Source organism: Microtus oregoni, unplaced genomic scaffold (assembly GCF_018167655.1).
Source record: "Microtus oregoni isolate MIOR12 unplaced genomic scaffold, Mior012 000021F_ref0000039, whole genome shotgun sequence".
NCBI lineage: Eukaryota > Metazoa > Chordata > Mammalia > Rodentia > Cricetidae > Microtus > Microtus oregoni.
The window spans coordinates 10,827,979-10,855,679 of NW_024543080.1; the positions used below are offsets into that span (position 1 = coordinate 10,827,979).

The 27,701-nt window shown below is 38.0% G+C and overlaps 1 protein-coding gene across 1 annotated transcript in view; it reads left to right on the plus strand.

Annotated features, from left to right (window-relative positions):
* The first annotated feature begins 4,165 nt into the window (after positions 1 to 4,165).
* The window catches only part of Tmprss11a (transmembrane serine protease 11A), a 36,924-nt gene continuing 13,388 nt past the window's right edge, over positions 4,166 to 27,701 (plus strand). Inside the window, exons 1-5 of the mRNA XM_041671126.1 lie at positions 4,166 to 4,209; positions 11,208 to 11,273; positions 11,350 to 11,471; positions 12,948 to 13,024; positions 25,248 to 25,315. Of these exons, the coding sequence (XP_041527060.1) occupies positions 4,166 to 4,209; positions 11,208 to 11,273; positions 11,350 to 11,471; positions 12,948 to 13,024; positions 25,248 to 25,315 (377 nt within the window). The remainder of the gene's footprint in view (positions 4,210 to 11,207; positions 11,274 to 11,349; positions 11,472 to 12,947; positions 13,025 to 25,247; positions 25,316 to 27,701) is intronic.

Sequence of the window (27,701 nt, forward strand, 5' to 3'; positions counted from 1 at the left end):
TATGGTTTAGGGAAAGTGTATTATAGGAGTAATATTAGTGCTCAGTTGTCACCATTTCAGATATCAGTGACATATCACTAACAAAAAAAAATCGAGATGGTAAGAAACACAAGGGAGCAACAGTTGCTTTGGGTCAAATTCAGGAAAACTCACCCAAAATGGAAGATTTGCAAGCGATAGCAAATCTCGCTAATGGCATTCATAGACTAAGGACCAGAAGGTGCTTAATAATTGAGGGATATCCGGAGTCTCACCTACACTCTTTCTAAAGTGCGTCTGTCGGGTCTGCTCAAGATCATGCTTCTTATTTCTTCACTATCGAGAAACACAGTGTGGAGAACTTGGGAACATACCATTTGATTCACAAGCCTGTTCTTTGTGCTGTCATGAACCCGGATGTCTCTGCCTTGGGGTCTGTGATCTCATCTCCGGTCTTGGGTTGGTAGAACTCTGTTTAGGTTTCCCTATAAGAATAGCCATATCCCTATTTTTTCAAAATCTATTGGTTTGGGGGAATTTCACTCTAAAATCTCACTTTTTTACTTTATAACTGATAAGCTATCCTTCATTTGAAACTGGGACAGGCTTCTCAGAAGTCCTCTCATCTTCTAGCTCCTTAGTATAAGCAGTGCTTAATAAAAAGGGAAAACTAAACTCATCTTTTGGTTCACCTTTAGGGGAAAAGGCAGTTCGGAAAAACTCCATTACAAATATTTGTGTTTTAATTGCAATTTGATTTTCAATAACTGTTTCAATTACTTGTTAATTTGTTAAGTGCAGTTCCTGATACAGTCTAAAACTGTCTTCAGAGTTAAAATTACTAACTGGCAATTATCAATGGCATATTATATTTTCCGTTTCCAGCAAACTCATGGTACTTATAATGTGCCTTCTACACCTGTTAGCTCATGTAATCCTCCCATGTCTTAGACTTAGCTCCTGTTAGCAACTCATCTTTATAGGTGGAGGAAGTCACGAGCCCAACATTATAAATTAATTAGAAGAAAAGCTAGAACCTAGGTGTGGAGGCAAAGCCCAATATGAACTGAAAGGCTATACTGCTTTTCCTCTGTTTAACAACTTTTAAGACTATAATATTTTGTGTTTTCTAATCCTATATTTTTGTGAAGTATTGAGTATCATCGCTCTTCAGGTATCTCTCTACAGTGCATGGTTTGAAGTGAACATTGATATTTAGAAAGGGAACTGGAAATTTTTGTCTTAGTTGTGCTCTCATTTCCTGATAGCTATAATATGGGAAATAATATTTCTAACAAAAGAGAAAGACTGAAGATACAAAAAATTACTTATATACTAATATCCATATACACATACATACACACACACTTAGGGGTCAAGATTGTTGGAATTTATTACCAGAGTAGTACATAATTCCATATGGGGTGGTAATTTTTTATACTTATTATAATAAGGACTTTTATTTTTGCCTGTTTATTTAAGATGCATATTTGAAGCACAGTATTTATTAGATTATTTATTCATTACAATCCTGGCAAAAACAAACCTCTGTGCTTATCCTGTTTACATGAGAAGAAAACATTGCTCAGATCACAATTAACTCACATACTCATTTATATGTCTAAAAATCCTGAGTAGTGGCCAGAAATGGACCCAAGGTTTGCTTCATCCAGTAAGCAAACCTTGGATACTATTCTGTCTTGGGTGTCCACATTTGGTATCTGGTGTAGGAGGTCTTTCTGTATTTGTGTTGCTTTCATTGGTTGAATAAAAAAAAATTGCCTTGGCCTTTTGATAGGGAAGAGCTTAGGTTGGTGTGGAAAAGAGAACTGAATTCTGGGAGGAAGAAGGCAGTGTGGCAGACGCCATGAATCTCCGGCCTGAGGTGGACGTAGGTTAGAATCTTGCCGGTAAGGCACAGTCACATGGTGATACACAGATATAACAGAAATGGGTTAATCAAGATGTGAGAGTTAGCCAATAAGAGGCTAGAGCTAATGGGCAAGGCAGTAATTTAATTAATACAATTTCTCTGTGTTCATTTTGGGTGTAAACTAGCTGGGAGGCCAGGACAAACAAGGGGCCCCGCTCCTCCAACTACAGGTATCAAGGTGGTCTGGCTGCAAACAGGATTCTTTGAAGCTACACAGACAGGGCCTTTCCTTCCCTTCGCTCTGGCTTTACTAATAAAGTGGTAGTGCTAAGGCTAGTCTCACCAAGCTGTGGCAAAAAGTATGTGAGATCATCTATATCAGTGGTTCTCAAACTCCTTAATGCTGAGATCCTTTAATACATTTCCCCATGTTGTGGTGACCCCTACCAAAAAATTACTTTTGTTGCTCCTTCATAGCTATAATTTTATTACAGTTATGAATCATAATGTGTATGTGAACTGGTGAACATGCTTCCTATTTTTACACTTTTCATTTGAAATCACTGAAAGTTCAGAAAAAAACTGATATGTGGGATATCTGATATGTGGCTTCTATGAAAACGTCATTCCACTCCCCAAAGGATTTTACCCTACATGAAAGCCCCCAGACCAGAGTGGCTTCAGTGTATTCTAGAGACCTTCATTTGCTCAGTTCATGCCTTTTCATCTATGGGTAAGTTTTATTGTCGCCCCTCCACAGAGGACAGGGAACTGAAGTTGACGAGATTGTAGAAACCTCAAAACCTAAGTCACTCCACACACTGAAAGCAAGCATTTATTGCTCGAAACAGCAAGTCAATATTTCCATATAAAATGCTTATAGATGGTTGTTCCATGCAGAGGGAAAATTAGAGAATCTCTCAAAGTGTTGAACTTTCATATTTGTTAACAAAATGAAGCTGTTGTTTTTGCTATTTTAAGTATTTATAGAAAGAAGTTTACCATACTGTATTATTTTTAATCACACAAGTCTTAGAGGTTGTACCATGAAGCTGGGTGTGGTGGCATATTCCATGCCACTATGCCATGACTATGATGTCAGCACCCAGGGAACCGAGGAAGGAGGAACATGTAAGTTCAAGGTCAGCCTGGGCAGCATAATGAGACAGAAAGTGTTGTAACATGGTTTCTCTAAACTTAGAGCCCATGTCACATATATCCTTACTCACTCAAACTCAGTGTGCTTAAAACACAGTAAAGTCTCATGAAAAGGTTGAAGAAAACAGATTCAAGTGAAGAGAAGAAGATGTATAACTGTATGAAAAGGTTAATAGATAAATAAAAACTAAAAAAAAAATGAAGAGTAGAATATATCACTATGGCTGGTTAACTTCTTAGAAGTAATTTTTGGAATATATTTGTATTGTAAGATGCTGCGACACAGGCATTTACATAAATAGAATTCATTCTTAGTACATAGATTCCAGCCTGAATCCCAACTTCCAATCCAACATACTTATTACACAATTTAATGGATGAAACTGAAAAATGTGTCAAGACTAAGCAAGCACATGCATACACATAAACACACACATACACTACATAGGAACATTAAGTCCTACCTATATCTTGTGGACCATAGAACATTTTATAGTAAGCTTTGTTTAGCCTGTTTGTTTAATCCTTTATTGTCTATTAATCGTACACATATTGAATAATATCCTGATTTTATTGTATCCATTGAACCACAGTAGAAAGTACTCTTAACTTTGATTAACTTGCACTAAAAATGTCCTGGGTACTTTCTGATGTCTATTTGTATAAACTTCTTTGGGGTAACTCCAAGATGATTAAAAACCCAAAATGACCCTGGTACCAGAATTCCTTGCAATATCTTCAAAATAAAATGCTTTTTGGGGGGGGGGGGATAGTGGGGGAAAGGCTGATTTCTTTCATATGTTGTTATAACAACAAATTGACTGATAATGGCCACATCTATATGTTTCTTACTGAGTGGAGACCATCATTGGGGGCAGAGAGAAGGTATTCTCAGAAGCCTTTGGCTGACATCTTTCTCTGACTGTCAAATTCTCACAGTCAAGCCCCTTCCAAAGCTGGTTTTGGTTTCTTGAGATCAGGGCAAAGAGACAAAGATCTGAGGTACTTCCTGCATTCCAATTTCCTTCTCAGTTCCCTGAACTCAGCACAGCCTGAACTTTATTTTCATTCCCCACAGAAGATTCCCTTTGTTCTCAACGCATGGTGATATTTTGCATAGTTTTTGCTTTCTTGTCTTGAAAGAAATACGAGATGATGGGTCTCTTGGCTTCGCCTGTTGTTAATGAAGCCTCACACTGGTGAGAACAGATACACACCTACGTCTTCTGTCCCTTCTAAGAACAGGAGGACCCAAGAAACATCAGGAAAGAAGCTGATGAAAAGTAGGCATGAAAAACTTTCATTTTGCTAATTTGTTAGTTTCCAGTATCTAAGACCTAGTGGTATGGGATGCACTGTGAGTGTGTCAATGGCCAGGGCATGTAGCAAAAACTGGTGAACACGCTTCCTATTTTTACACTCTTCATTTGAAATCACTGAAAGTTCAGAAAAATATATACTATTTAACATTTCCTAAAATGTTTTCATTCTCATTACCAAATATATTTGAACATGAGAAGCTTCCACTCTTCTTCCTACTTGAGAACATGCTAAAGAAATGTCTCCGTGCCATACATGACATATTAACTGCCCCCATGATCTTGTAGTTTTTGAGAAGATATGTGTCTACATAAGCTATCAGGAACTAAACTGTGAGCTGTGGAAATGCAAGAACGCTTGCATCACAAGCATGAGGACTTAAGTAAAAATCCTCAGAACTCATGAAAAAAGAAAAAAGCTTGGTGGAATCATGCCTACGTGTCACCCAGCATGGGAGGCTGCAGCAGAGACAGGAGGATTCCTGAGACTCACCACCTGTCTAGTTCATGGTTCAGTGAAAGGTTTGGACTCAAAGTTATAAGACATATAGTAGTAGAGAACACCCAACTCCTCTTCTGGCTTTTGCATTTCTGAATGAACACACACATGCACATGCCGGTGCGCACACACACGCGCACCCAAGAATTAAAAAAGGCATGCTCATTACATTTCCCTCTGCATGCCTCCTTTAGCATCCCATCTCTCTAATCATACTATCATTGTCACAAAAGGCTCGCTGAAGAGAGGACTGATAAGAATAATCACTTTTGGAAAACACACACACACATTTAAGACCAATAAAAAGGCTTAAGGTGCAAAAATCAAACTCAAATTGAAGACGTAAGCACAGGAAAGTCTGACAAAGCTTTTGTCCAGTAAACAGTCTCGGCCTCACTTCAGGAAAGCCTTTATTTCCAGGCTGCTCAGATCCCACGAATTATCCATTTGTGCCACTGGGAAGCCTCTCTTGACGAGTAAAAATGAGTCTCTTAAAGAACAGTTTGCTCTCCCAAAAGAAATGTTCCAGCTCATAGAAACCAAAGGCAGACAGTTTGAGGGAAAACACCTAATGGTTATCATTACACGATTGGGTAAAAGGAATTGCTTCTAATATTCAATAGCTACTAAAACAATTAACGGTAACAATTAATTAACTATTTCAAAATAGCTAGTGGAGAAGATTCTGAATATCCTCAGCACAAAGTGTTAAACACCTAGTAGTAGACTTGTAGAAACCTTGATTTGATCACTGTCCATTGTATACCTACATTGAAATATCGCGACATAGGCCATGCACACACACAATTGTGCATCATCAGTGAGAAATAGAAATATATGTTTCTAAGATAAATGAGGTCCTAACTGCATACTCAAGATACATGAATGGAGCATATTGTTTCTCCCTCAGAGTAAAATACTCACAAAAGTAATATAAGTAATTCTAGTGACAAAAATGACTATAGGCCAAAAGTGGTAATACATTAACCCTATAAAGTACACTTTCCCAGGATAGCTCATATTTGTATAATTTTTGTATTAAATGGTGATCCTAAAAGTTATGTAAAGGTTAATCAGTAGACAGCTGTAAAAGTCACTACACAATGTTCCCTGTAGGGACACAACCAATGTATAAATGGACAGTTGTGTGGCAATCTTATATATATATATATATATATATATATATATATATATATTGTACAGGCTAGTTTTATGTCAACTTGACACAAGTTAGAATAATCTCAGAGGATGGAACTTCATATGAGAAAATGTCTCCATCAGATTGGGCTACAGGCAAGTCTGAGGGGCATTGTCTTAATTAGTGATTGATGGTGGAGGGCCCAGCTCATTGTAGGTGGTGCCATCCCAGGCCTGGTTTTCTTAAGTTCTATAAGAAGCAGCTTGAGCAAACCGGTAAGACAGTAAGCAGCATCCCTCCATGACTTCTGCATCAGCTTCTGCCTCCAGGGTGCTGTCTTGTTTGAGTTCCTACCCTAATTTCTTCCAATGATGAACAGTGATATGGAAGGAAAATCAAATAAATCCTTTCCTCTCCAAATTGCTTTTGGTCATGTGTTTTATCGCAGCAACAATAGCCCTAAGACACATTTGTATACCAATAACATGAACCTTCTTAGGGAAAGCAGAAAAATAATTCCAGAGTATGAAAACTCTGGGGGCCTATAGACAAAATGATAAAGGACATAAAGTTGAAGGTGGAGCACCTGGGCAGTCTACCAGCCAGGGAAAAGAAGATCCCAAGGAACATGAGGATCAGCATGTCCTTTTGCTTAAGTCATCTTTGAAGTCACACATATGAAGATACTAAGGAACTGCAGACTGTAACTCTCTGTGCATTTTCAACCTCTAAGATTTAGAAGCCAAGTCACATTATTGAATTAGCATCATATTGCTTTGACAGCCACGAACACACCCTTCTCAAAACTGACTAATGGATGTGACAGATTGGGTTCCATGGAGATTACAGGTCTGTGAAGTTTGGAATAAGGATCATTTGTACTTTCCTGGTCCCCAGAAGAATGCAAAGCGCCAATTACAGCGTGACGGAGGATTAACTTTAGCTCTTTCTTCATTTTAATTTCCGAGAGTTTTCTGTTTGACTAAAAACATTACGTTCCCTATTATTCTTTTTATTCTATGACCATCTTAGAATTCCCTTCTCATGGGACAGTTCTCCAGTGCCAGTCTTACAGTTTAGTTCAGACATGCTTCCCCATGATGGTGCATGTATTCATTCTCATTAAAACCATAATATTTTTAGTTGTCATGTGGCCAAATCTCATGATGACTGCCAGCATCCCCACCCTCTCTTGTACATACTCCTTCTCCAGGAGAAGGAATATGAATCAAATGCCTATCTAGATGCCATGAGGGGATTTTATGATGTAATAATGTCCTCAGAAAAATATTTAAAAATGGGATATTATCCTTGGAGGTCTAATTCGATAATAACTTAAGAAAAGGGTAGGCTTTATTTTGACCTTAGTTCAACCTCAAGAAACCAAGTTCTGTCTAATATTCTAGTGAACATGGAAATGGCTCAAAAACCACTGACTGTGAAAGCAGCTCCAAGCAGAACCTCGATCTGAGTCATAAGAGACTATGAATACTAGGTTGTCCAGGGCCAAAATGGTCACCCCCAAAAACATGCATATAACATTCATATAACGATATAAAGATTGAACTTCTGATGTTTAGGAGTGTACATATATATATATATATATATATATACACATGTACATACCTATACATATATGCATGTAATAATAATTAGTGAAAAAAGAGAACAGGAATTTAAAGGAGAGTGGGTAGGGGCTGATGGGGGAGGGTTTAGAGGGAAGAAAGGGATGGGAGAAAATCATTAAAATAAAATCTCAAAATATGAGAACAAAACAAACAACCCAAACACATCATAGTACTTAAGTTTGTGTGTGTGTGTGTGTGTGTGTGTGTGTGTGTGAGAGAGAGAGAGAGAGAGAGAGAGAGAGAGAGAGAGAGAGAGAGAGAGAGAACATGAACAAAGAAGTCAGCCATGCCACATAGAGCACTGGGTATTTCTTTGAGCTGCTAATTTTGTAGTAATCAGTTACTTGGGGATAGAAAATGAATACACCTGTGTTTGTTTTGACTTCAGAAGCAAAACTGCTTATGCAAACAATGTATAACAAAATGGTTCACAGACAGGTTAGATTCCAAACAACGTTACTAAGTGTTTCCTAATTGGAAGTGATCTTAAGCAAATGACTAATTGAGCCTGTGCAGAATGGGAAGGCAATGGTGTGCTTTTTGCCTTCATGAATTACATGTTTATCTCCATAAAAAGTTAGTCTTTGCCTTGATTCATGCAGGATTAAACGGCAGTAACTTTAACTTAGGACTTTGCAGCTTGTACTACTCGAAGTTGTACAGGGACTAGAGTCCCCAAAGCTTCTTTAAAACATACAACGTTTTATTTTATTATGTGTGGGTGTGTGAATGTGTGTGCAAGAGCAGCAAGCACTTGTAACCACCCAGTCACCTCCAGGCTCTCCCAAAATAGAACAATTTAAATGAAAGTTTTCACTCTAGCTCGTTGAGACCCAGGTGCTCACGGCTTCTCTGTGGGATTTGAAGACACTGCTCGTAGGCATGTTAGGGGCACATAGCAAAGCTGAATCACTCCCATTTCTGAGCCTGTGCTGTCATCTGTAAATACCTGAGTAGCAGCTGTGCGATTTTTCACAATTGCCTTTCTCTATTCGCTCTGTTCAAAGGAACTGTTGTATGATGGATTTAAAAATTTGTACATATTCTTAAGTTAAACCTTTCTTTCTTTGGATGACTTTTTTCGGGTCCACTAACAAGAGTCTATGAAGGGGCCCAACTGAGGCAGAGCAGTCTCTTGAAGCTGACCTGTGCACCCTTCCAAGGCAGCCACAGAGAACACATAAACTGTAAGCACATTTAAGAATCCAAAATGTAACTAATTGAAAGGCAGTCTGACCACTGGCAATTTGTGTTCTAGAAGTCAAAAGACCTTAGTTTGGGAAATCGCCAACTTCTGTTATGTGAGAGAAATTACTTGATATCTTTGAATATAGGTGTTTTCTTTCAGATTGTGGCTAAATTACACAAAAACATCTCTAAGGTTTCTTTCATTTTAATTCATTTAAATGCTTGATGCTTGATGCTTAATTCATTTCTTTCTGAATTAAGCATCAAGCCATTTAGAAGGCAGAACAGCATCTCATCCGGTGGAACATCTGCTTGATGTTATAATTGAGTGTGTTAGATTGTCTCAGTCAGAGAGCATACAGGTTTTCTTCAGCCAAATCGGGGTTATTTTTAATCAACCATTGTCCACGTAGTCTATATTCTCTGAATACATAATTTATGCTTCTCAGGCTTGTAGGATATATGTATCTTCTTAATTTCTGAGATTGGAGTATAATTACAACTTTACTCCATCCCATTTTCTCCCTTCAAATCCTTCCATATAACTCTTCTCGCTCTCCTGCAAATTCATAGCGTCTTCTTTCATTAATTGTTACTGCATGCATACTTGCATGTGTATATGTATATCCATGTATATTTCTAATTATCCCCTGCTCCGTACAAGTAACATTATTTGTATGTCTGTTTCATAGCTGATGGTTTGGCATTGAATGATCCATCGGTATACCCTTTCCTATCGAGGATCACCTCTCATGCTTCTAGCTTTTCTCAGTTGCCTGTAGTCTTTTTGTGTAGGTTTGAGGTCTTGCAAGCTTTTTCCATCGACTCTGGCATGCCCATCTGAAATCTGTTATTTTATTTATTACATAGGCCTCAGTTATTATACTTTTTGCCTTAACATTAACTTACTTTTGCTTTGTAGTCCAAAAATCACGATATACTAAAACTTTACTTTGAATAAAACATTTCAGCATATTCTGTGAAGGAAATATGAAGAATATTTTTTGCTCATGAAGAAATATTGTTATCAACATATAATCATGAAATGATAAACTAACAAAACATGCAAGCAAGACTATTATCATGGAAAATTGTTGGAATGGATCGCTCAAGTTAGAGGGCCTGATGACCTCTTGTCATTCATATGCAAGCTTGGTTTAACCTGCTTGTGGCTTAGAGGCTAATGAAATTTTATTCTGTACCAGGCTCCTCATCAGGTTTTAGTGGTAAGAGATGACCTAGTGCAGCCCACTGAGGAGTCCCAATTGACACTGTGCAGTGAACACTCACACCATGCTTGACACAATACAATGAACACATTTGTCCATAAAAAGTTAAGAGAAGAAAGGCAGCTTTTCATCGAACACTGTGATAATTTTCTCTGCTTCTAGTTTAATGAGACATAAAACACACATTGTCACATCTAAAGTATTTGTGTCAAATTAATTTAACCCAAACTTAATTAAGAATTTAGAATGCAAATTCTAATTACGAGGAAATTAGAAAAGCAAACTGGTTGATACCACAAGGAAGCATCGGACAAGAATAAAAGGCGGAACTATCTAAAGACTGTTAGTTTGATTGCTTCAACAAGCCAATAGCATCCAAACTTCAAAGGAAGCGTGGCTGTTTTTGACTAAAAGCGACTTATAAGTCATAATTACCACAAACTCTGCATTGACACATATAAAACAGGATAGTATCCTGGCCTGTGTAAAACAAGCATAAATACTATGAAGACAAAATGTAATTTGAGGGTAGACTGGCCATTAGGAGATATTAGAACAACATTAATCTTGGGGGCTAATATGATGTTGGAAATAGCCTGTTTATAACAGTGGTTGGGTGGAAGGTCATAATATCTTAATTCACATTATTAATGCAGGGGTAAAAATGAATGAATGATAAGAATATGGATGATAAAGTTATAAGATGAATATATTTATTTACACTTTTTAAATTTTTCTCCTTTAAAATATCACACTTGTTAAAAAGATGAGTAAAAGAGTATATCTGAAGTTAGTTAGTGAAACCTAGGGGATGGGGAGATGGCTCAGGGATTAAGAACACTGACTGCTCTTCCAGAGGATCCTAGTTCAATTCCCTGCTCCTCCATGACAGTTCACATTTGTCTGCAACTCCAGTTTCAGGGGATCTGACAGCCTCGCACATTTATACATGCAGGCCAAACACGAATGCACATATAAAGAAATAAATATTTAAAAAAAGCTTGTGAAATTTAGATAGATTGATATGACATAAAAGAGAGTTGGAAGGGGGTGAGTTTTTGCAGGCATACGTAGGAGATTGGAATCTCTGCTGACAGCAGTTTGGCATCCCGCTGATACCACCAAACTGCATCAGAAGCAGAAAGCAGGGCAAGAACATGATTCCTATGTCTAATCTTTTCAATGGTTCCTCACAGGACCAAGATGACCTTAACCAAAATTAAAAATGATGTCCTCTTGCTGGTAAAGAAGCATGTAGCCATGTGAATTCACTGAAGCACAACTAGAAAACCTCAAACTATTCCCATGTGAGAGTAACCATGGTCTTCCTTTGTGCAGAGTGGCAGAATATGGTACCCACAGCAGAGATCTGAAGCCGTGGGTAATTGCCCTTCTCACGGTGCTTGCCTTGATGATGGTAGCAGCGACCATTGGACTTCTGGCTCACGTCTTAGTCTCTGGTAAGAAGAATTGGTAATTTCACTTCCCCACACAGGGAAGCATGATTTGCAAGTCTGTAAATGGGATTCATATTTGCACCTGAGACTGTCCCCACTCAGATTATTTTAAAGCTTAGTCTGTCATTTCGTTAACAAATAATTATGTAAATACTTTTCTGGATGTGTATGATACAGCATTCAACAAAGTATAGAAGATTCTCACTTGCTGAGGTACAATATTCTTTAGAATCTACATATAATACCCCAAATAGTCATTTTTCATGGGCTATTGGCAGTCAGACCATGCAAATCTTACCACCTGCTGCACATCAACATGAAAGACTATGATAAATGTGCTACCAAAATTGGTTCTTTTGCTTTTGACCATTGCTCTCTATCCAGTAGAATTTCTATGGAAAAAAACACTATGAAAAGAAAGAAAATAGTGAATTTTAAAATCACAGATAAACTATGACGCAGTGTTATTACTTTCTCTTAAAAATTACTCTTCCCCAAACTGTATTGAATAATTTTGTGTTTATTGTTTAATATGTTTATATTAATGCAAATAATACATTTTAATTTCCCTCTCCATTTAATCTTTCTTTGCTAAATATAAACCATTTACATTTTTGACAAATCTCCACAATGAACACTCAGATGATGATGATGTGTGATTAAAATGAGTAGCTCATGCTGCTTGCTTGAATGGCTTGATCTGATGGCATCTTTAAAGACTTGATGAGGCCAGTACTCTTAGGAGAGTAAAATGACTTTCTACCATATTCCGAGTCTTATACTCAAAACCCAGTAGTAGTTTCTACAAATGACAAAGACCCATGCACGAGTCAGTTCATTTGATTGTACAGAAGCATCTTTACCTGTGAAGTACTGTTTGACAACAGACTCTAATCTCTTTACTTTCATTCCTGATGAACAGACCGTGAGCTCTGTTACAGACTGTTTTCTCTTGTGATCTCTGATAGCTCTTTTTCTTGTGATTTCCTTCACTGTACTTGGATCTTTCACCACAAGTGAAAGTATACAAGAATGCTCATTTACTTACCTGTGTTCATGGACGGTGCACACTTCAACAACAACATAGCACATGAAAACATAACAATGAACATCCAAGCTCTAGGGCCAAACTCTAAGACTGAAACTTTCAGAAAGACCACCTACTAGTTGTATAGCAAGCATGGTGGTGTCTTACTCTGCTCCTTTATAAAATGGAAGCGATGCCAATCTCAAGAAACTGCAGTTATGAACAAACGATACATGGGTGGCATGACAGAACAGTGTTCTGTATATATTCAACTACTGTTAACATAAAACTATTAAGAAAAGGAAGCTTGGTGATATATTTAAGACTTCACTTCAGGTCCTTTATAGTTAGGTCTTATATCTTGAAGTCTGCATAGATTATGGATTTTCTATATTTCATTATCTTCACAGGCCAGAAAATGGAGTATTACCAAGGAACCTTTACAATTTCAGATATTCACGTCATTAGCGGTTCAGAACGAAAGAGCTCAAATCAGCTGAAGGACTTACAGGAGGCGAATGAAGATTTGGTAAGTCAGATAAATTTATCTTATCATAGAATACTGCAAGAATTATTTCAAAAATTATAATTTTCCAACCACTCACATTAGCATCATCTTGTAGCTTTCTAGCCCTCTAGCTCAGACCTGTTTATTCTACATTTCAAGAGATGTATAGATAGAGTTGGGGTAAGAGAATATGCCTGTGTAATAAATGGGGGTTCTTTTTTTAATTTATTTATTTATTAAAGATTTCTGTCTCTTCCCCGCCACCGCCTCCCATTTCCCTTCCCCTCCCCCAACTAAGTCCCCCTCCTCCTCGGCCCGAAGGGAACCCTGATAAATGGGGGTTCTGACTCAAATATCTCCTTTAAGACAAGGGATTGTATGCTAAGGTGTCAGATCATTTGTTTCTCTTATTTCTCTAGTTTCCTAATAGAGAAAGTCTAACGATACTGGATTCGATGACAACATACTTTCTTGTAAGACCACACTACACAGTTTTTAAAATAGATATCAAAAGATAACAAAATACCAATTTTTCCTTGTAAATGTGTTACTAATGGCAAGAAGCCCAGATTTACTATGTAATATTTACAGTTAATGCTAACAGTTTTGTTAACGCTGGTGTCCAGGAGGCTCTACAAAAGAGAAATGCTTATGTTGTTAAAGTTGTGTTATGAATGTCTATGAATCCTCACTCAAAAACAGCTCAGATTAACTTATCAGAAGAAAGCACAGAAGTTAAGTCACTTAAAGGGGAATTGATCATTGTATTTGAAATATAAGAAATTAATACATTTTATATATTGAGGTATACATGAAATATGATTGAATTTCATACTTTAGTCAAGACTTTTTTCCTTAAATCATCCCTTCTCAAATCTGTTGTCCTTTTAGTCATGTCACCATATTCCTGAGTGCAGCATCCTCAGCTGCATCATGGCTGCTATAATGTTACAGATCGTGTTTCTAATGTGTATTCTCAATTCACATTATGCTGCGAATCTTTTTCCATCTTGTATCCTCGGGTGCCAACATATAATTTATGTTCACAGATTGATGTATGTTCTCCCATCCTTTTATACCCAGAGTATCATGGGCAATGGCCTTCGCAATAAATTGTTGAGGAATTCCAGATTGTGAATGAGCGACTATGAATGTATGAGTGCGCGTATGCATGTGTGTGTGTCCCAGTATCTCCCAATTCTTCTTACCTCAAGTGACTTCATAAAGCTTTCTGATGTGTGTGTGTCATACTAGAAAAAATAAATTTTTCTGAATGATAGGAAATGTTATTACTTTTTGAGAAACTTAAAACTTGTCTTACTTAGTCTGCATTCAATATTGTTGTTACTGTTTAAATATATAATAACTAATAAACTCTACCTCTAATGGCTTGACTTAAATAGATAGGATTGAAAATAAATGAACAACATGTGAACTCACTGAGCATTATGCAGAGGGCCTGCATGGGTCTGAACCATGTCCTCTATGTTTGTTTATACTATGGCTTCCAGGTTAGAGTTTTTATGGGATTTCTGGGTGTGCAAATGAAAGAATCTCTGATTCTGGTGCCTTTTCTTTGTTTCTTTTCCTTCTGTTTGTTTGTTTTGTCCAATTCCGGTGATTACTTTTTACTCTATCTCATTTTATTATCTTTCATTATTTAAAAAATAATGAATATAGGGAGAGGGTTGAAGGGAAGGAGAGGCGGGGGAGCAGAGAAAAATGTGGAGTTCAATAAAATTAAAAATAAATACAGTAAAACTATAAAAAATATTAAATTTAAAAAATAACAAAATTTGGACATACGAGTGTCACAGAAACTGAGTTTGAAAGTACATTTTCAAGAGCCACTTATATGTGAGTTTCTAGGCATAAAAATACATCAGGGACTGAAATTGAGTTAAATAATAACATTTTATTCTCACAGGCATATTCAGAGCCTCTTGTGGTTGTCTCTATTTATGGGATATTTATATTAACCAGCTAAGCCATGGCACCATGTGACCTGCTACCTATAATGTCCTTATCCTCATAAAATACAGATTTGCACATCTTTCCTCATATTGGTTGTGTTACTCCTTTCTTGCTTTGATAGCAAAAACACCATCGACAGAGAAACTTAAACAACAAACTTTCATTTCAAATAGATTTGGAAGTTCAGGAGCTTAATATCAAGATCGTAGTAGACTTGGTATCTGGTGAAAACCCACTTCTTGGTCATCGAAAACTTTCTTCATAATGGAAAGGAATAATTATTTATTACTTTTCCCTAAACGGGAACCAAAATACCTGACAGAGATAACTTAAGGGAAAAATATTTATTTTATCTCAGCCCATAGTTGATTGGTCCATGCACCTTAGCGAACATCCGAGCTGGGGTGATGTGTGACACAGGTCATGTTTGCATATCACAGTAGGCAAGAAGCTAGAACACAGTATAGCCAGGGCCTGGAAACAACCTTCAAAGAGCCTACTTGCCCCATTCTGTGTCTAGTGGCCTACTTTGGCTAGCTAGATCTCACTTGCTAGAAGGCCCATATCCCCCCAAATAGTGCTATCAGCTAGGTAGAAAGCTTTCCAAACATGAGCCTGTTGAAGACGTTTGATATTTAAACTCTATCAGGAATACACGAACCTTTAGTCTACTTCATATAATTTGCAATTATTCTTTTTCTTTTCTTGGCATTATTTGCTAACCTAAGAGGAATAAGTAGCACTCTTTTCTTAGTCATGATTTAAGTCACACTTTGCAAATCACGAATAAATTCATACCTTATTTGTTTTGGGGTTCTTCTTTCTACAAATTCTCTGGACAGAGAGAAAAATGTATAGCTCAATAAAATCAATTAAAAAGAATAATTTTCTGGACGTATTTTTTGGCCTATGTTTTTATTTTTGCTGTTTGATTACATTTTTTAGGAGTTACATATAATTTTTAGACACTAAGTGTGTATTTGTTATAGACATCATCTCCTTTTTCTTCTATTTGTACTGCTGATGAAATGAAAATCTATGCAATCATACTGATTTTCTTAGCCCTTTGACTGCTTTGAATCATAAAAGCATTGTACTGTATTTTCTTCTGCAAACTTTACTATTTTGTATTTAATATTATGTCTTTAATTTATCTAGTGAATATTTTCAAGTGTGGTGTTAGGTGAGGGGCCAGTTTTCAGATACTGCCCAATGAACTCGTTTTCAGAAACAACCAACTAAGCAACCTAAGCTTTTCTGAATATGTAATACCGGTATTGAGCTTACTGCTTTTCTTGGCACATTTGTCTTTCAGAAAAGGAAGTAGGCTCTGTCTTCTCAAACTGTTGCAATATCTTTGGGAAGATGTGAGTAATACAGCTGGAGTCAAACAGCAGGACATGATATAATTAAGGATTAAATTGTGTGTAAGGGACAATAAGTAGAGGAGAATATCAAAGGTAGGGGAGCTCAAGGAAGCTCCCCATGAACAGGAAAGCTTTGTATTATCTCACTCTTACTTAAATGTTGCAGGTGTATCCCCCTCCCCTACAAAGTTTGCTTTGGAGGACTTCCTGGAAGGGTTCTTGCTCCATGCTGAGTCACTCCTCTTAATAGTTGCTAAATCCTAATGAGTAAAACCAGATCCTTCTCCCTCCTCTCTGGACATGAATTAGATCACCAAGAAGGATGAGCTGCAGATCTTGTTCTGCCTCATAGTTTTCACTTTACTGATTTGGATGGGAATAGAGATGTAAAAGTAAATTGAGTTCATGCCCCAGGATTGCTAGAATTCATCCCACCTCCACGAAATGATGTGACAGAAGTAGCTGTCCCCTCACATCCCTTAGAGAGGACTGGTATCCTGACTCCAGGAAAGATATTCCTTAAGTTATTATCAAGTTACCTCTAGTATCCCCAAGATGGAATTATTAATAAGCCAAAAAGGCATGTAGTACACTTAATTTACTAAGCATCATAGCTCAGCCTGAGCAACGCTAAAGACACCCAGAACATATATAGTACCCTAGAATTGGACAAAATAATCTCACACAAAGCCCATTTTATAATAATGATGGGTGGCTCAGGTCATTTACTAGATATTTATATGCAAAATCACTAAAACACATTACAATGTAGAGTATTGTTGACCACCGTGAGAGCATCTCACATCCATATTGCTAATCCAAGAAAAGATTGAAATTTAACATTTGTAGGAGGAAGGGGCTGCTTGTTCATCCCGACCCTCCCCCAGGCTAGCTTACACCTGAAATAACCACATAGAAAAATGTATTCATTAAATCACTGCTTGGCCTATTAGCTCTAACTTCTTATTGGATAACTCTTCACCTTAGTTTAACCCATTTCTATTAATCTATATATCACCACGTGGCAGTGGCTTACTGGGAAAGATTCAGCATATCTGTCTCTGGAGGCTCCATGGTGTCTCTCCCTGGCTCTGCCTTCTTTCTCCCAGAATTCAGCTCCATCTCCCTGCCTACCTAAGTTCTGCCCTGTCAACTTGGCCAAGGCAGTTTCTTTATTCATTAACCAATGAAAGCAACACACAAACAGAAAGATCTCCCACACCAAACATTCAAACTATAGTTTCTGCCAAATGTCCAGCTTTCATACCACTGTAAAGTCAAAACCAAAGGAAAACCCACAAGTGGAGTCACTGTAGATATCACAATCAATGATATACTTGACTTCCATCCTAGTGTTATGAGGATCAATAGAAACATTGACAGGGGTAGATATCACAATCAATGACATTCTTAACTTCTATCTAAGTCTTATGAGAATCAATAGAGAAATATTGACAGTGCTTTACTTAGCAAGTATTTTTAGAAATATCAAAAACATTTAAATTCATAGGATCACTATACATATAGAAGTTACAAACTTGTCATACCATAACAATAGTAATAATATATAATATGAAGCAACACCTTGAGTATTTTATACATATTATTCCACTTAATACTTAATGACAACCTTTTGGGGGAAATAAATTACAACCTCAATTTTACAGGTGAGAACATGAAAATACAGAAATCCTAACTTGCTCAAGGTCATGCATTTTGATTATTTGGTTAAACGATACAGTGAGCCTTTGAAAGCAGACATTATGATTCCAGATGCCACGTTCTTAGTGAGCATCTGTCCCCAGGACAGTGATTGTGTGTGAGAATCACCTATGTGAGTTTGCTTTCTGTATATCATGCCTCAAATTCCCAGAACCTCTTTTGCCTCTTGCACATTATTCTCTGACAGTTATCCTGCTCACATTAGATTGCAACCAATGGCAACAATTGAAATTTGAAGTTTTCTTCAGTTTCCCCATCCCCAGGCAATGAGAATCTGCTCCCCAATGCCAAAGACGTTCTAAATTTTGCCTTATTTATTTTTTGTTTGTTTTGTTTTGAGACAGGTTTTCTCTGTGTAACCTTGGCTGTCCTGGAACTCGCTCTGTAGACCAAGCAAACCTTGAACTCAGACATCCTTCTGCCTCTGCCTTTCTGGTGCTGGAATTAAAGCATGTGCCACCAGAAACAGGGCTCAGAATTACCCTCAAATTATCTTTGAGATTTTTGTATTGAGAATAGCGACAAAGAACTTGGAAATAGATAGTCATTATTTTAAAAATTATTCTAGAAACAATCCTAATTAGAAGACAGAGTAAAGGATTGGGCTCTGATGTACATCACAGAATAATTGCTACTGAGAAAAAGCAGCTGGAACATGATGATAATGAACTTAATCTCAACAACAGTGTTTGAGAAACTCAGAGAGACAAGAGAGATGCCCACTGCTTGGATTGGAGCTATGGCTGAAATAAGACATTGAATTTGGAAGGTCAAAGAAAAATCTAAATAAAAGGAAAGAGCAAAGACAGGCATTGTGGTGCAACCCAGTAATCACAAATCTGAGGCCACCCTTAGCTACATGGTGAGATCATAATAAGAATTGATAATTAACAGAAACAAGGACACAGTTCATGCTCAGAGGCTTGAGAATGCAGGAATGGAAAGTAGCCGAATGCTTGCAAAGGACTCAGATTTGTATCCCTTCTGAAACTAAAGTAGGTGTGCTTGGATGGGTTGATGTGTATGACTACAGATCTGTCGCATGTGAATCCTGTCAGGGAAGAAGATAAGTGTTGTATATTTCATGTCTAATCTTTATCAGTGTAAGAGGGATGCTTTTATCCTCCTATGTCAGAGAACTAAGCCTCTGGGTTCAGACTTCAAATGTGGCCTCTTTCTAGTAAATTGTTCTCCCAGTATGGGCAGAGTCAGCTAAAGTGGAAGACAAAACTGGTAAAACCTATTGAATTCTTTCATTTAGTTTTTTTTTATGTCAAAAATATTATACATAATTTTCTTAACCAATATACTAGAGTTACTTATTATGTAAAGGTGTTCTCATCTTCATTTCCTGGCTTTAGTATTTCTCAAGTGAAATAGAAGTAGAGAGAATGTTGATGAATACAGTGCTACATGTATGTATAGCATGAATAATCTGCAGCTGAAGGAAGCCTGCACATGAGTGTGCTCTTTGAGGAAAGGTTTCTGAGACGGGCGTCTCTAACCAGGATAGATGTAGAATTACAGCACAGTCTTCATTCCTCCAGATAGTCTGTAATTAATTTGGATTATTAATCCATTATTTTGAAACATAATAACACACTGGACAATGAGAAAAGAGACTGAATAAAATTTCTTTCTGTTTCCCCTCTCTCTCATAATCAAATTTAGAGATTTAAAAGATAGCCACCCTGGAGAAGATAGGAGCCTTCTACATGGTAACTTCTCTCCCTTGCGTTGAAATTCCTGATGCTAAATTTCTTTAGTACTGTTTGAAATAGATGCATATTTGATCCTTCTTTTGAAAGATGATTTTTAGATCCCGAGTTTTGAGGCACACTGAATTTTATCTTTATATTGCTTAACGGTAACCTTTTAATTTTGACATATTTTCTTTGACTCCCCATCTCAGGAATAGTAACCAAGTTGGGATCAGGCTACCTAGTACACTAAAGCCAGCAATGTGTGGTTAAGGCATCCTGTAAAAAGGCATTGAAAGAGAGCAGTGCCACCAAAGAAACTGGCAACATCGTGAAACAGCACAGCCCATTTAGTGATCTCATTGCCTATTGATTTAAGGTAGTCAGAAAGTCACACAGTCATGTCCCTCCACCCACATATCCAGACCTCAGAAGACACTGGATCCAGCTCCTTTCTCCAGTCGATCCAGCACTGTGTTCAAAGCCAGGAGAAGTAGACCTTATCTGTTCAGTGACGCTGGCAATGCTTTAGACGTTATCTGGTACTCGGTATGGCTATCCTCGACCCAGCCTGGAAGGAAGGATTTGCAGCTAACTTTTTTTTAAAAAAAAAATTTGGGGTGGGGTGGGAAATGGCTCAGTCAGTAAAGCGCTCAGTGTAAACCAGGCATGGAAGCTTCTGCATGTAACCCAGCAGCACTAGGGAGACAGAATACAGTTTCCCTGGATCTCACTGTCTAGGCAGCCTAGCTGAATCAGTGAGGTTCAGGGATTGAGGAAGCCACCTAACACTGACCTCTGGCCTCCAGACTCACTTGCACGTGAGGTATCCCGAATTTCCAGTCAGTATAATAACTGTTAGTGGATTGCCATAAAAGCTCCCAGGATCGTGCCATTTATTTTTGTCAGGCCTTTGTAGTTGATGGCCTTCTTAGGTACAGTGTGCTGCCCACGGTGGTAAAGATCTCTTGGTGCAAACCTGCTTGTGTGCTCATCCTTAGGTCAGTGCTGTGAGGGCATTAGCACGCAAAAGCTGGCCAGCCTGGCCCAATCTGAGTCTGTGGCTCACAGCTGTGTCAGCTAGGGCACGTCATTTCCTCATTCAAATAATGTGGGTAATAATAGTAATCACCTCTGATTGTTGAGGAAGCATGTGTGATCAAACGCACGGGAGTTAGAACTTAGTGCACAGATAGCAGATGATGGTGATAATGACTCCTGCATTTACCACGTGTACACTCATGATGGAGCAACTTGCCTCAAGGAACCCAGCTTCTGGGAAAAGCCATGAGAAGAAGAGAAGAAGAAATAAATCCCTTCAAATAGTTCACATGCTTTTGTGTGTGTGTATGTGTGTGTGTGTGTGTGTGTGTGTGTGTGTATATATAGAAGCATTGATCTCAGCCTGATGTAAGGGACACTCTTAAACCTATCCTAGAACTTTCCTTGTAAATGCAAGACTTTCTGATGCAAAATTTATTTCTCCCTTTTATTTGTTTATTCGACAACATGCAACATGACTATCACTGCAAAGTGCTGGACTAGATATTACAGACCATGGAAACAAAATCACCATGGTTACTTGGAATTCTTTACAGTTTATAAAAGAAATAACACACTTATGCAAATAGATATACAAATAGGTAGAAGGTGTAGATTGCATAAGGAAAACCCAGACAGTAGGAAATAAGATTAGCTTGAGAATAAACTAATCTTACAATATAATAATCTTATAATAATAAACTAAATCCCAAATTAATTCCCTGAGAGAGATGCCCCCAAAAGTAACTGATTCAGAGAAGCAAGACTGCCAGAAAGTAGAAGGACTCAATAGGTCAAAGGTCAAGTACTCAGAATAATGGAGGTCAGGGTTGGAAGGTACTTGTGTGTGGAGGGTTGAATAGGAAGCCTGGCAGCAGTCTGGGGGGTCCTTGAATATTGTTGAGGTGCACAAAGCTTCAAATTTTCTTGATTCCCTGTTTCTACTGGCATCATCCCTGTAGCACCAGTAACTTCAAGTAAGCTTTACTAAAACTAAAGGTATTTTTTTTAAAAAATCCTATATAAAGATTTTTGGAGAAATGGTTGAGAGGTTAAGTACATTTAACTGCTCTTCCAGAGGGTGTGGGTTCAGTTCCCAGCACCCACAGCCGATGGCTCACAACTGTCTAAGATTCCATCTGTGGGATATCTGATGCCTTCTCTTGGCCTCTGCAGGTACTCCACTCCTGCAGGGCTGATTTGTATGCCCAGGTACTTGGACATACCTGTACAACTAAAATGAACAGATATTTTAAAGATCTTGCTTTTAAAACATCATGCTTTCTATGGTACCATTATTATAAATAGGATAATATAAGGTGGTTTTTGGTTTTTTGTTTTTTTTTTTTTTTGGTTCCTTTAGTTCTCGGGAGGTCAACTAAGGTTAACTGGAAATACAAGCTTGTCTTAAATCTTCAGGGGAATAGCTGAGTTTTGCAATGTCAGTCTAGAAATACCATCATGTGAAAACATGGACGGCTTTGAAAGGAGAAGTCAATTAGAGCTAACAGAAAAAAAAAAAAAGACTTTGACATGTGCAAACAGCTACTTCAGGAATGATTGGGAATGAGCTCAACGGCTGGGTGTATCTGTTTGAGTTGTCAGCCTCTCCCCAACTATTTCATTAAACACCCAGCTAACCTTCTGTTGCCCTCTTAGGATTTAAATCTCGGTGCAATTTGAAGCCTTCCAGAGTCACCAAGCAAAAACTAAGTACCGCCCTAAAAAAAGTCTTTTGTTCACTATTAGGACACTCCATTCCTAATGACAAAGCTACAGATGCCCTTAAGTGACAGGTAGGAGTTTTAAATCATTGACTCTATTAGATTGTGTTAATGACAATAAATTTTTAGCCAACTCTTACGTATCTACATTGGAGAAAGAAGAAAGTGTCCTAGAACTTGGAATGTCAGCATCAACAGAGAAAGTGTGTATGATGAAACGAGCCCTCATCTCCCACACAAGTGTAACTTTGGGACAGCCACAGGGCTTGGTTCTACTACACCCCTTTCAGTAATACAGTTAATGTTTATGTTGTGCTGGATTCCTCACCCCTGTCCCTAGCATGTAAGTCATTACGCGAGCTCTCTTTTGACCAGTTCCTGTAGCTCCTCCCTTAGTGTGCTGTCCGTACACATGTCACATAAACATCCTTGGCTCTTGGCCCACATCTAATTAGTCGGGCTGTCTAGAGACAAGGTCCTGGAATCATAGAGAAGAATCTTTCTTTGTTATAAGCACGAAAGTGACTTATGTCACTTTTCCTCTTGCTGCTCCCTTGGTTCCCATCTTCACAGAGGGCTTATACTCCACCATGGAACTGGTGTTCTCCACAGGTCAGTGGTCGAAACCTTAATCCAGTGTTTTTATCAGGTTGCACAAAACTCAATTGTGGATAGAACTTACTCAGACTATTAATACAAGCCATAGATTTTTAGTGCCCAATCACAATGGGCACTTTTTCTTTTAAAGTTTATTAATTTTCTCCTCCTTCATTTGGGTTTGCCTTTTCGTGGGAGAGGAGGACTTCTCTCTCACATGTTGAGGCAAAGATTATTAGAGCAATGCAAGTTTGGAGGAAATCTTGCAAAATAGTTTCTTTCAAACTGCTGAATTTAAGCTTCTCCTATAGAAATCCAGGTGAGGATGTATTTTGGGTGCTGTTCTGAGAAGTTTTTGTGTCACTTTGACACAAGCTAGAGTCATCTGAGAGGAGGGAATTTTAGCTGAGAAAATGATGCCCGAAGACTGTCCTGTAGGCAAGTATTTTCTTATTTAGTGATCCACGTGAGGGGCTAGTCCTTTCTGGGTGGTGCTATCCTTCCTTGGGCTGCTGGTGGTGGATTCTCTAAGAAACAGGCTGAGTAAGAGATAAGGAGCAAGCCAGTAAGAAGCACTCCTCCATGGCCTCTGGGGCTGCTCTGACTCCAGAAACCTGCCCTGTTGAGTTTTTGCCCTAAATTTCCCCAGTGATTAATTGTTACCTGGAGGTGGAGGCAAAGTTGCTTTTCGTCATGGTGTTTCAGCACAGTAGTAGACACCGAACTCTGATAGATGCCAACAACTTACTCTTTAAGTACTATGAGCTTGTGTTTAAGTCTACCCCAAGTATTAGACTACATTGCATTCACAGTAACCAGCTATATTTGCAGACTGATCATTGTGCTTTAGGAAAGAAATTGAACTATAGGATACAGCATATTAAAGAAGAAACGCTCTCTAACTGAGTGGAAACCGACCACTGCTCCTACATGTGGAAGTCTTAAGTCTCAGCATGTTCTCATCTGCATGGAATCACAGAACTAGACATTGCCTCAAAGTCAGTTTTCTGGTGAGACAGGAATCAAATCACTCCTATTTCATGGAGTAATTATAAGAGTTAATGTAAGTAATGAAAATCCTGGCTCCCAATGACATATCTGTGAATTACTAGTAGTGGTAAGAAGAAGTCATAACTTGATCCACCATTCCTAAAACATATTTTTTTTTCATTTTTATGTCTTGTTCCTTTAAAAATAAGACCTGCATCTCCGGCCCTTGGCTTTAGGATTTAGGACCTTGTCCTTCTTTATTTGCTGTATCTGGTTCCTTTGCAACCCTAGCTCCAGTGCAGACATTCAGATGACACTGCCACCACCAAGAGGTTGTTAGAGAGAACAAAAAATCAGACATACCTGTGATGGGCCACACAACATCATGATGTAGCAGGCTTGGACCTGCATATGTATCTGTCAAAAATACTATTCTTCTTTTTCTTTATAGTATAAGATGAGAACCACCACTGCTATTTGATGTTTCAACATTATCTTACTCTCTTCATTTCTGGGTAGCCTTAGAGTTCACAGTGGATTCAAATGTCTGTTTCTCCATAATATTACCCCAATACCTCCTATACTTCACAACCAAAGATCTACAGAGCAAGTGACTACCTACTAAACATACTGTAAACGAATAGGAATATGTTTTTGCATTTTATTACATACTTCTGTGTGAAAAATTCTGTATTGTTTCCCTTAAACATGAATTATTTTATTTGTGAGATTTTTACAAAATTAATATGAAATGTACAACCCCTGGATTTACTACAAAGTGAGAATTTATTTCATTTTTAATTTTGGAAATTCTGCATAAGTAAAAACTCTTACTATAGTTTGAAAAGATAGAAATGGTGGAAGCAGGATGGGATCACTCAGCGTGCTTGTGTGTCTATTACAGAATCTCTTTATAATGTAAAAGCCATTAGGTTGGGGGACATTCTGAATTTCTTTTTTCCCTTTTCATTCAAGCATTTTTCAATAAGATTCTTTTATAATATAGCAGGCAATTGGAAATATGTGACGTTCATTTAAAAAACTGCATTTCTTTAACATTTAATCTGGGATATAGTCTCATTATAAATCATCCTACTAACATACTGTTTTTCCTTTTTTGTAATTTCAGGTAGATGAAATATTTATAGAGTCAACCTTGAACAAATACCATGTCAACAACCATGCAGTCAGACTAACGTATGTATATTTGGGAAAGGGTGTAGTTGCAAGGCTGGAGGGACAAAGGGAAAGAACACAGGGCCCTCCATATAATATGTGTCTCTAGAGCGGATACTGGGCTCTTCATAAATATTGCTGCTGCAATAGTTTCTCTCAATGGACAGGGCTAAATTCATCCTGAAAATCGAGATGCTGAGGTGTGAGGAGGAGGATGGTGATATACTGAATGTTCCTCAGGAGACGTTTACAATCAGTAGAGCTGGCACTCAAACCCTCCCCACTAACTGTGAGGCCTGGAATCCACCTTAATCCACAGCCATAGGTAAACCCTGGCTATGTCTTTGTATGCATCAAGTTCTATACTTCTGACAGATATGGCGCTTCAAAGACATCAAGGAAAGAAAAGTTTGCTACAAAATGGGATCATAAGTTTACCTGTAACAAAGACCTAGTGACAGGCGACATGCCCGAACCAAAAGATGATCGTGTTGTAATAGATGCTCCCTTTTGTTTGGATGGGGAGGAAAGACTCAGATCAGTTGCTGAAATTGCTCAGAGGTTTAAACTTTGTTATTTTAAAAATCACACAGCAGGACGAGCACAAAACCAGGAGTTTGTATGACTCATGTCAAGGAGAAAAAAGAAACTCAAACAAAACTGTAATTATGAAACCCACTACTTTGTACAATAAATGTATATGAAAAAGCTTGATAAAAACAACTAAAATATTTAGTTGAATTTATTTGAAGGAATGGGTGGTGATCACTTTTCTTACCAAGAGACTAATGCATGATTGAACAATTTCTAAAGATCTTTACTTCTACTAACTCATGACTTCCACAAGTAGTTTTTTAAGATTTATTTTTATTGCATAGTAGTTAGTGTTTCTGTCTGTCTGTGGACATGTTCACCAATCCTTTCCCGTGCCGCAGAGACCAGAAGAGAACAATGAATGGTTGTGAGCCACCATGTAGGTGCTGGAAGTTGAACTCAGGCGCTCTGCAAGAGAAGCAAGTGCTCTTAACGACTGCATCATCCCTCCAGCCCCTCTGTGATCTTGCTATCATATGGTTAGATCATTTAGGAGACAAAAAGCATATAAATGCTGGAACTTCCTACATTTTATACCCTCTGTCTTCACATTCTAATTTTTATAACATTTAGTAACATCACCACAATCTGAGAAGCTTCTCACGATGAGTAGCTAGTGCTGATTGTGATATTTTTTGTGGAAATCTGTTCAGTAAACTGTTTTATTTCCTTTTATTTAAAATAGAAAAATATTCAGGTCAGCTTTGCCAATTTAGCATAAAATTCTAATTACTTATACTTCTCTAAACTAGAGCAATAGTAGAATGTGAGACTCATTATGTCTCAGAATTTATGAAATTTTCTTATTTTATTTTTTACCCAAAGATTCAAGTAGCCTTTTATGTTTTTATTTCATTTTTAAGAAGCTATTACTAGTACAGTGCATTTTGATCACATCAGTTTTATCCTCCCCACCCCACAATTCCTCTTGTGTGCCCCCAACACTTCCCTTCCAAGTTTGAGTCTTCTTTTTCTGTTGTTGTTATCTGTTTGTATACAGATATAATACACACACACAAGAGTGTGTGTGTGCATCCTATTGAGTTCAATCACCCATTGCTCACATGCACATAGGAGGATGACCTCTGGCACATCATAGGCAACCTACAAAAAACACATCCCTGAAGAAATCTGACTCTTCCTCCCTCAGCAGCTGTTGGTTGCCTGTAGCTCCTCAACTATAACTCGGGTCTTATGAGCCCTTCCCCAACCAATACTGAAGTTTTGCCTGGTACAGTTTTGTACAGGATTAGGCAGTCAGCCACTCCAGATGAGTGTTCTGAATATGCATCTTCCATGGCCAGAAGACAGCTTTGTAACTGCCCCCCGCCCCAGTTCCCTGCCTCTTACAATCTTCCATTACCCTTTCCATGATGTTCCCTGAACTTTAGGGATAAGGGTTGTTTCCCATTTAGGAACAGATACCTCACGGTCGGCCACTTATTCTCTGCCCTTTGACCAACTGTAGTTCTGAGGAATGAGACCTAGGCTGATCCTAAAAGCCTGAGAATACTAAAACCTTTTTTTTTTTTCTGATGACCTTTTGACTTTGGTATTTGAGTCTTATTCCAATATAGTAACGTGTCCTCAAGTTAATGGAGGGATGTAATCAAAACAAAAAAAATTTAAAAAAAAGCTACAAGGGGGAAAATGAGAAATTCGTTTAAGTCAGAAAGTAGCATGTAGAAGAGTGTGTTTATGAGTGGATTACCTAGCCCTTGACGTCTCAGCAACTGAAGCATAGATCAGGACTAGAAAGGAAAGACAGTGAGACAGTACCAGGTGTGCCCTTTGAATGTGAACCTTGCTCTTG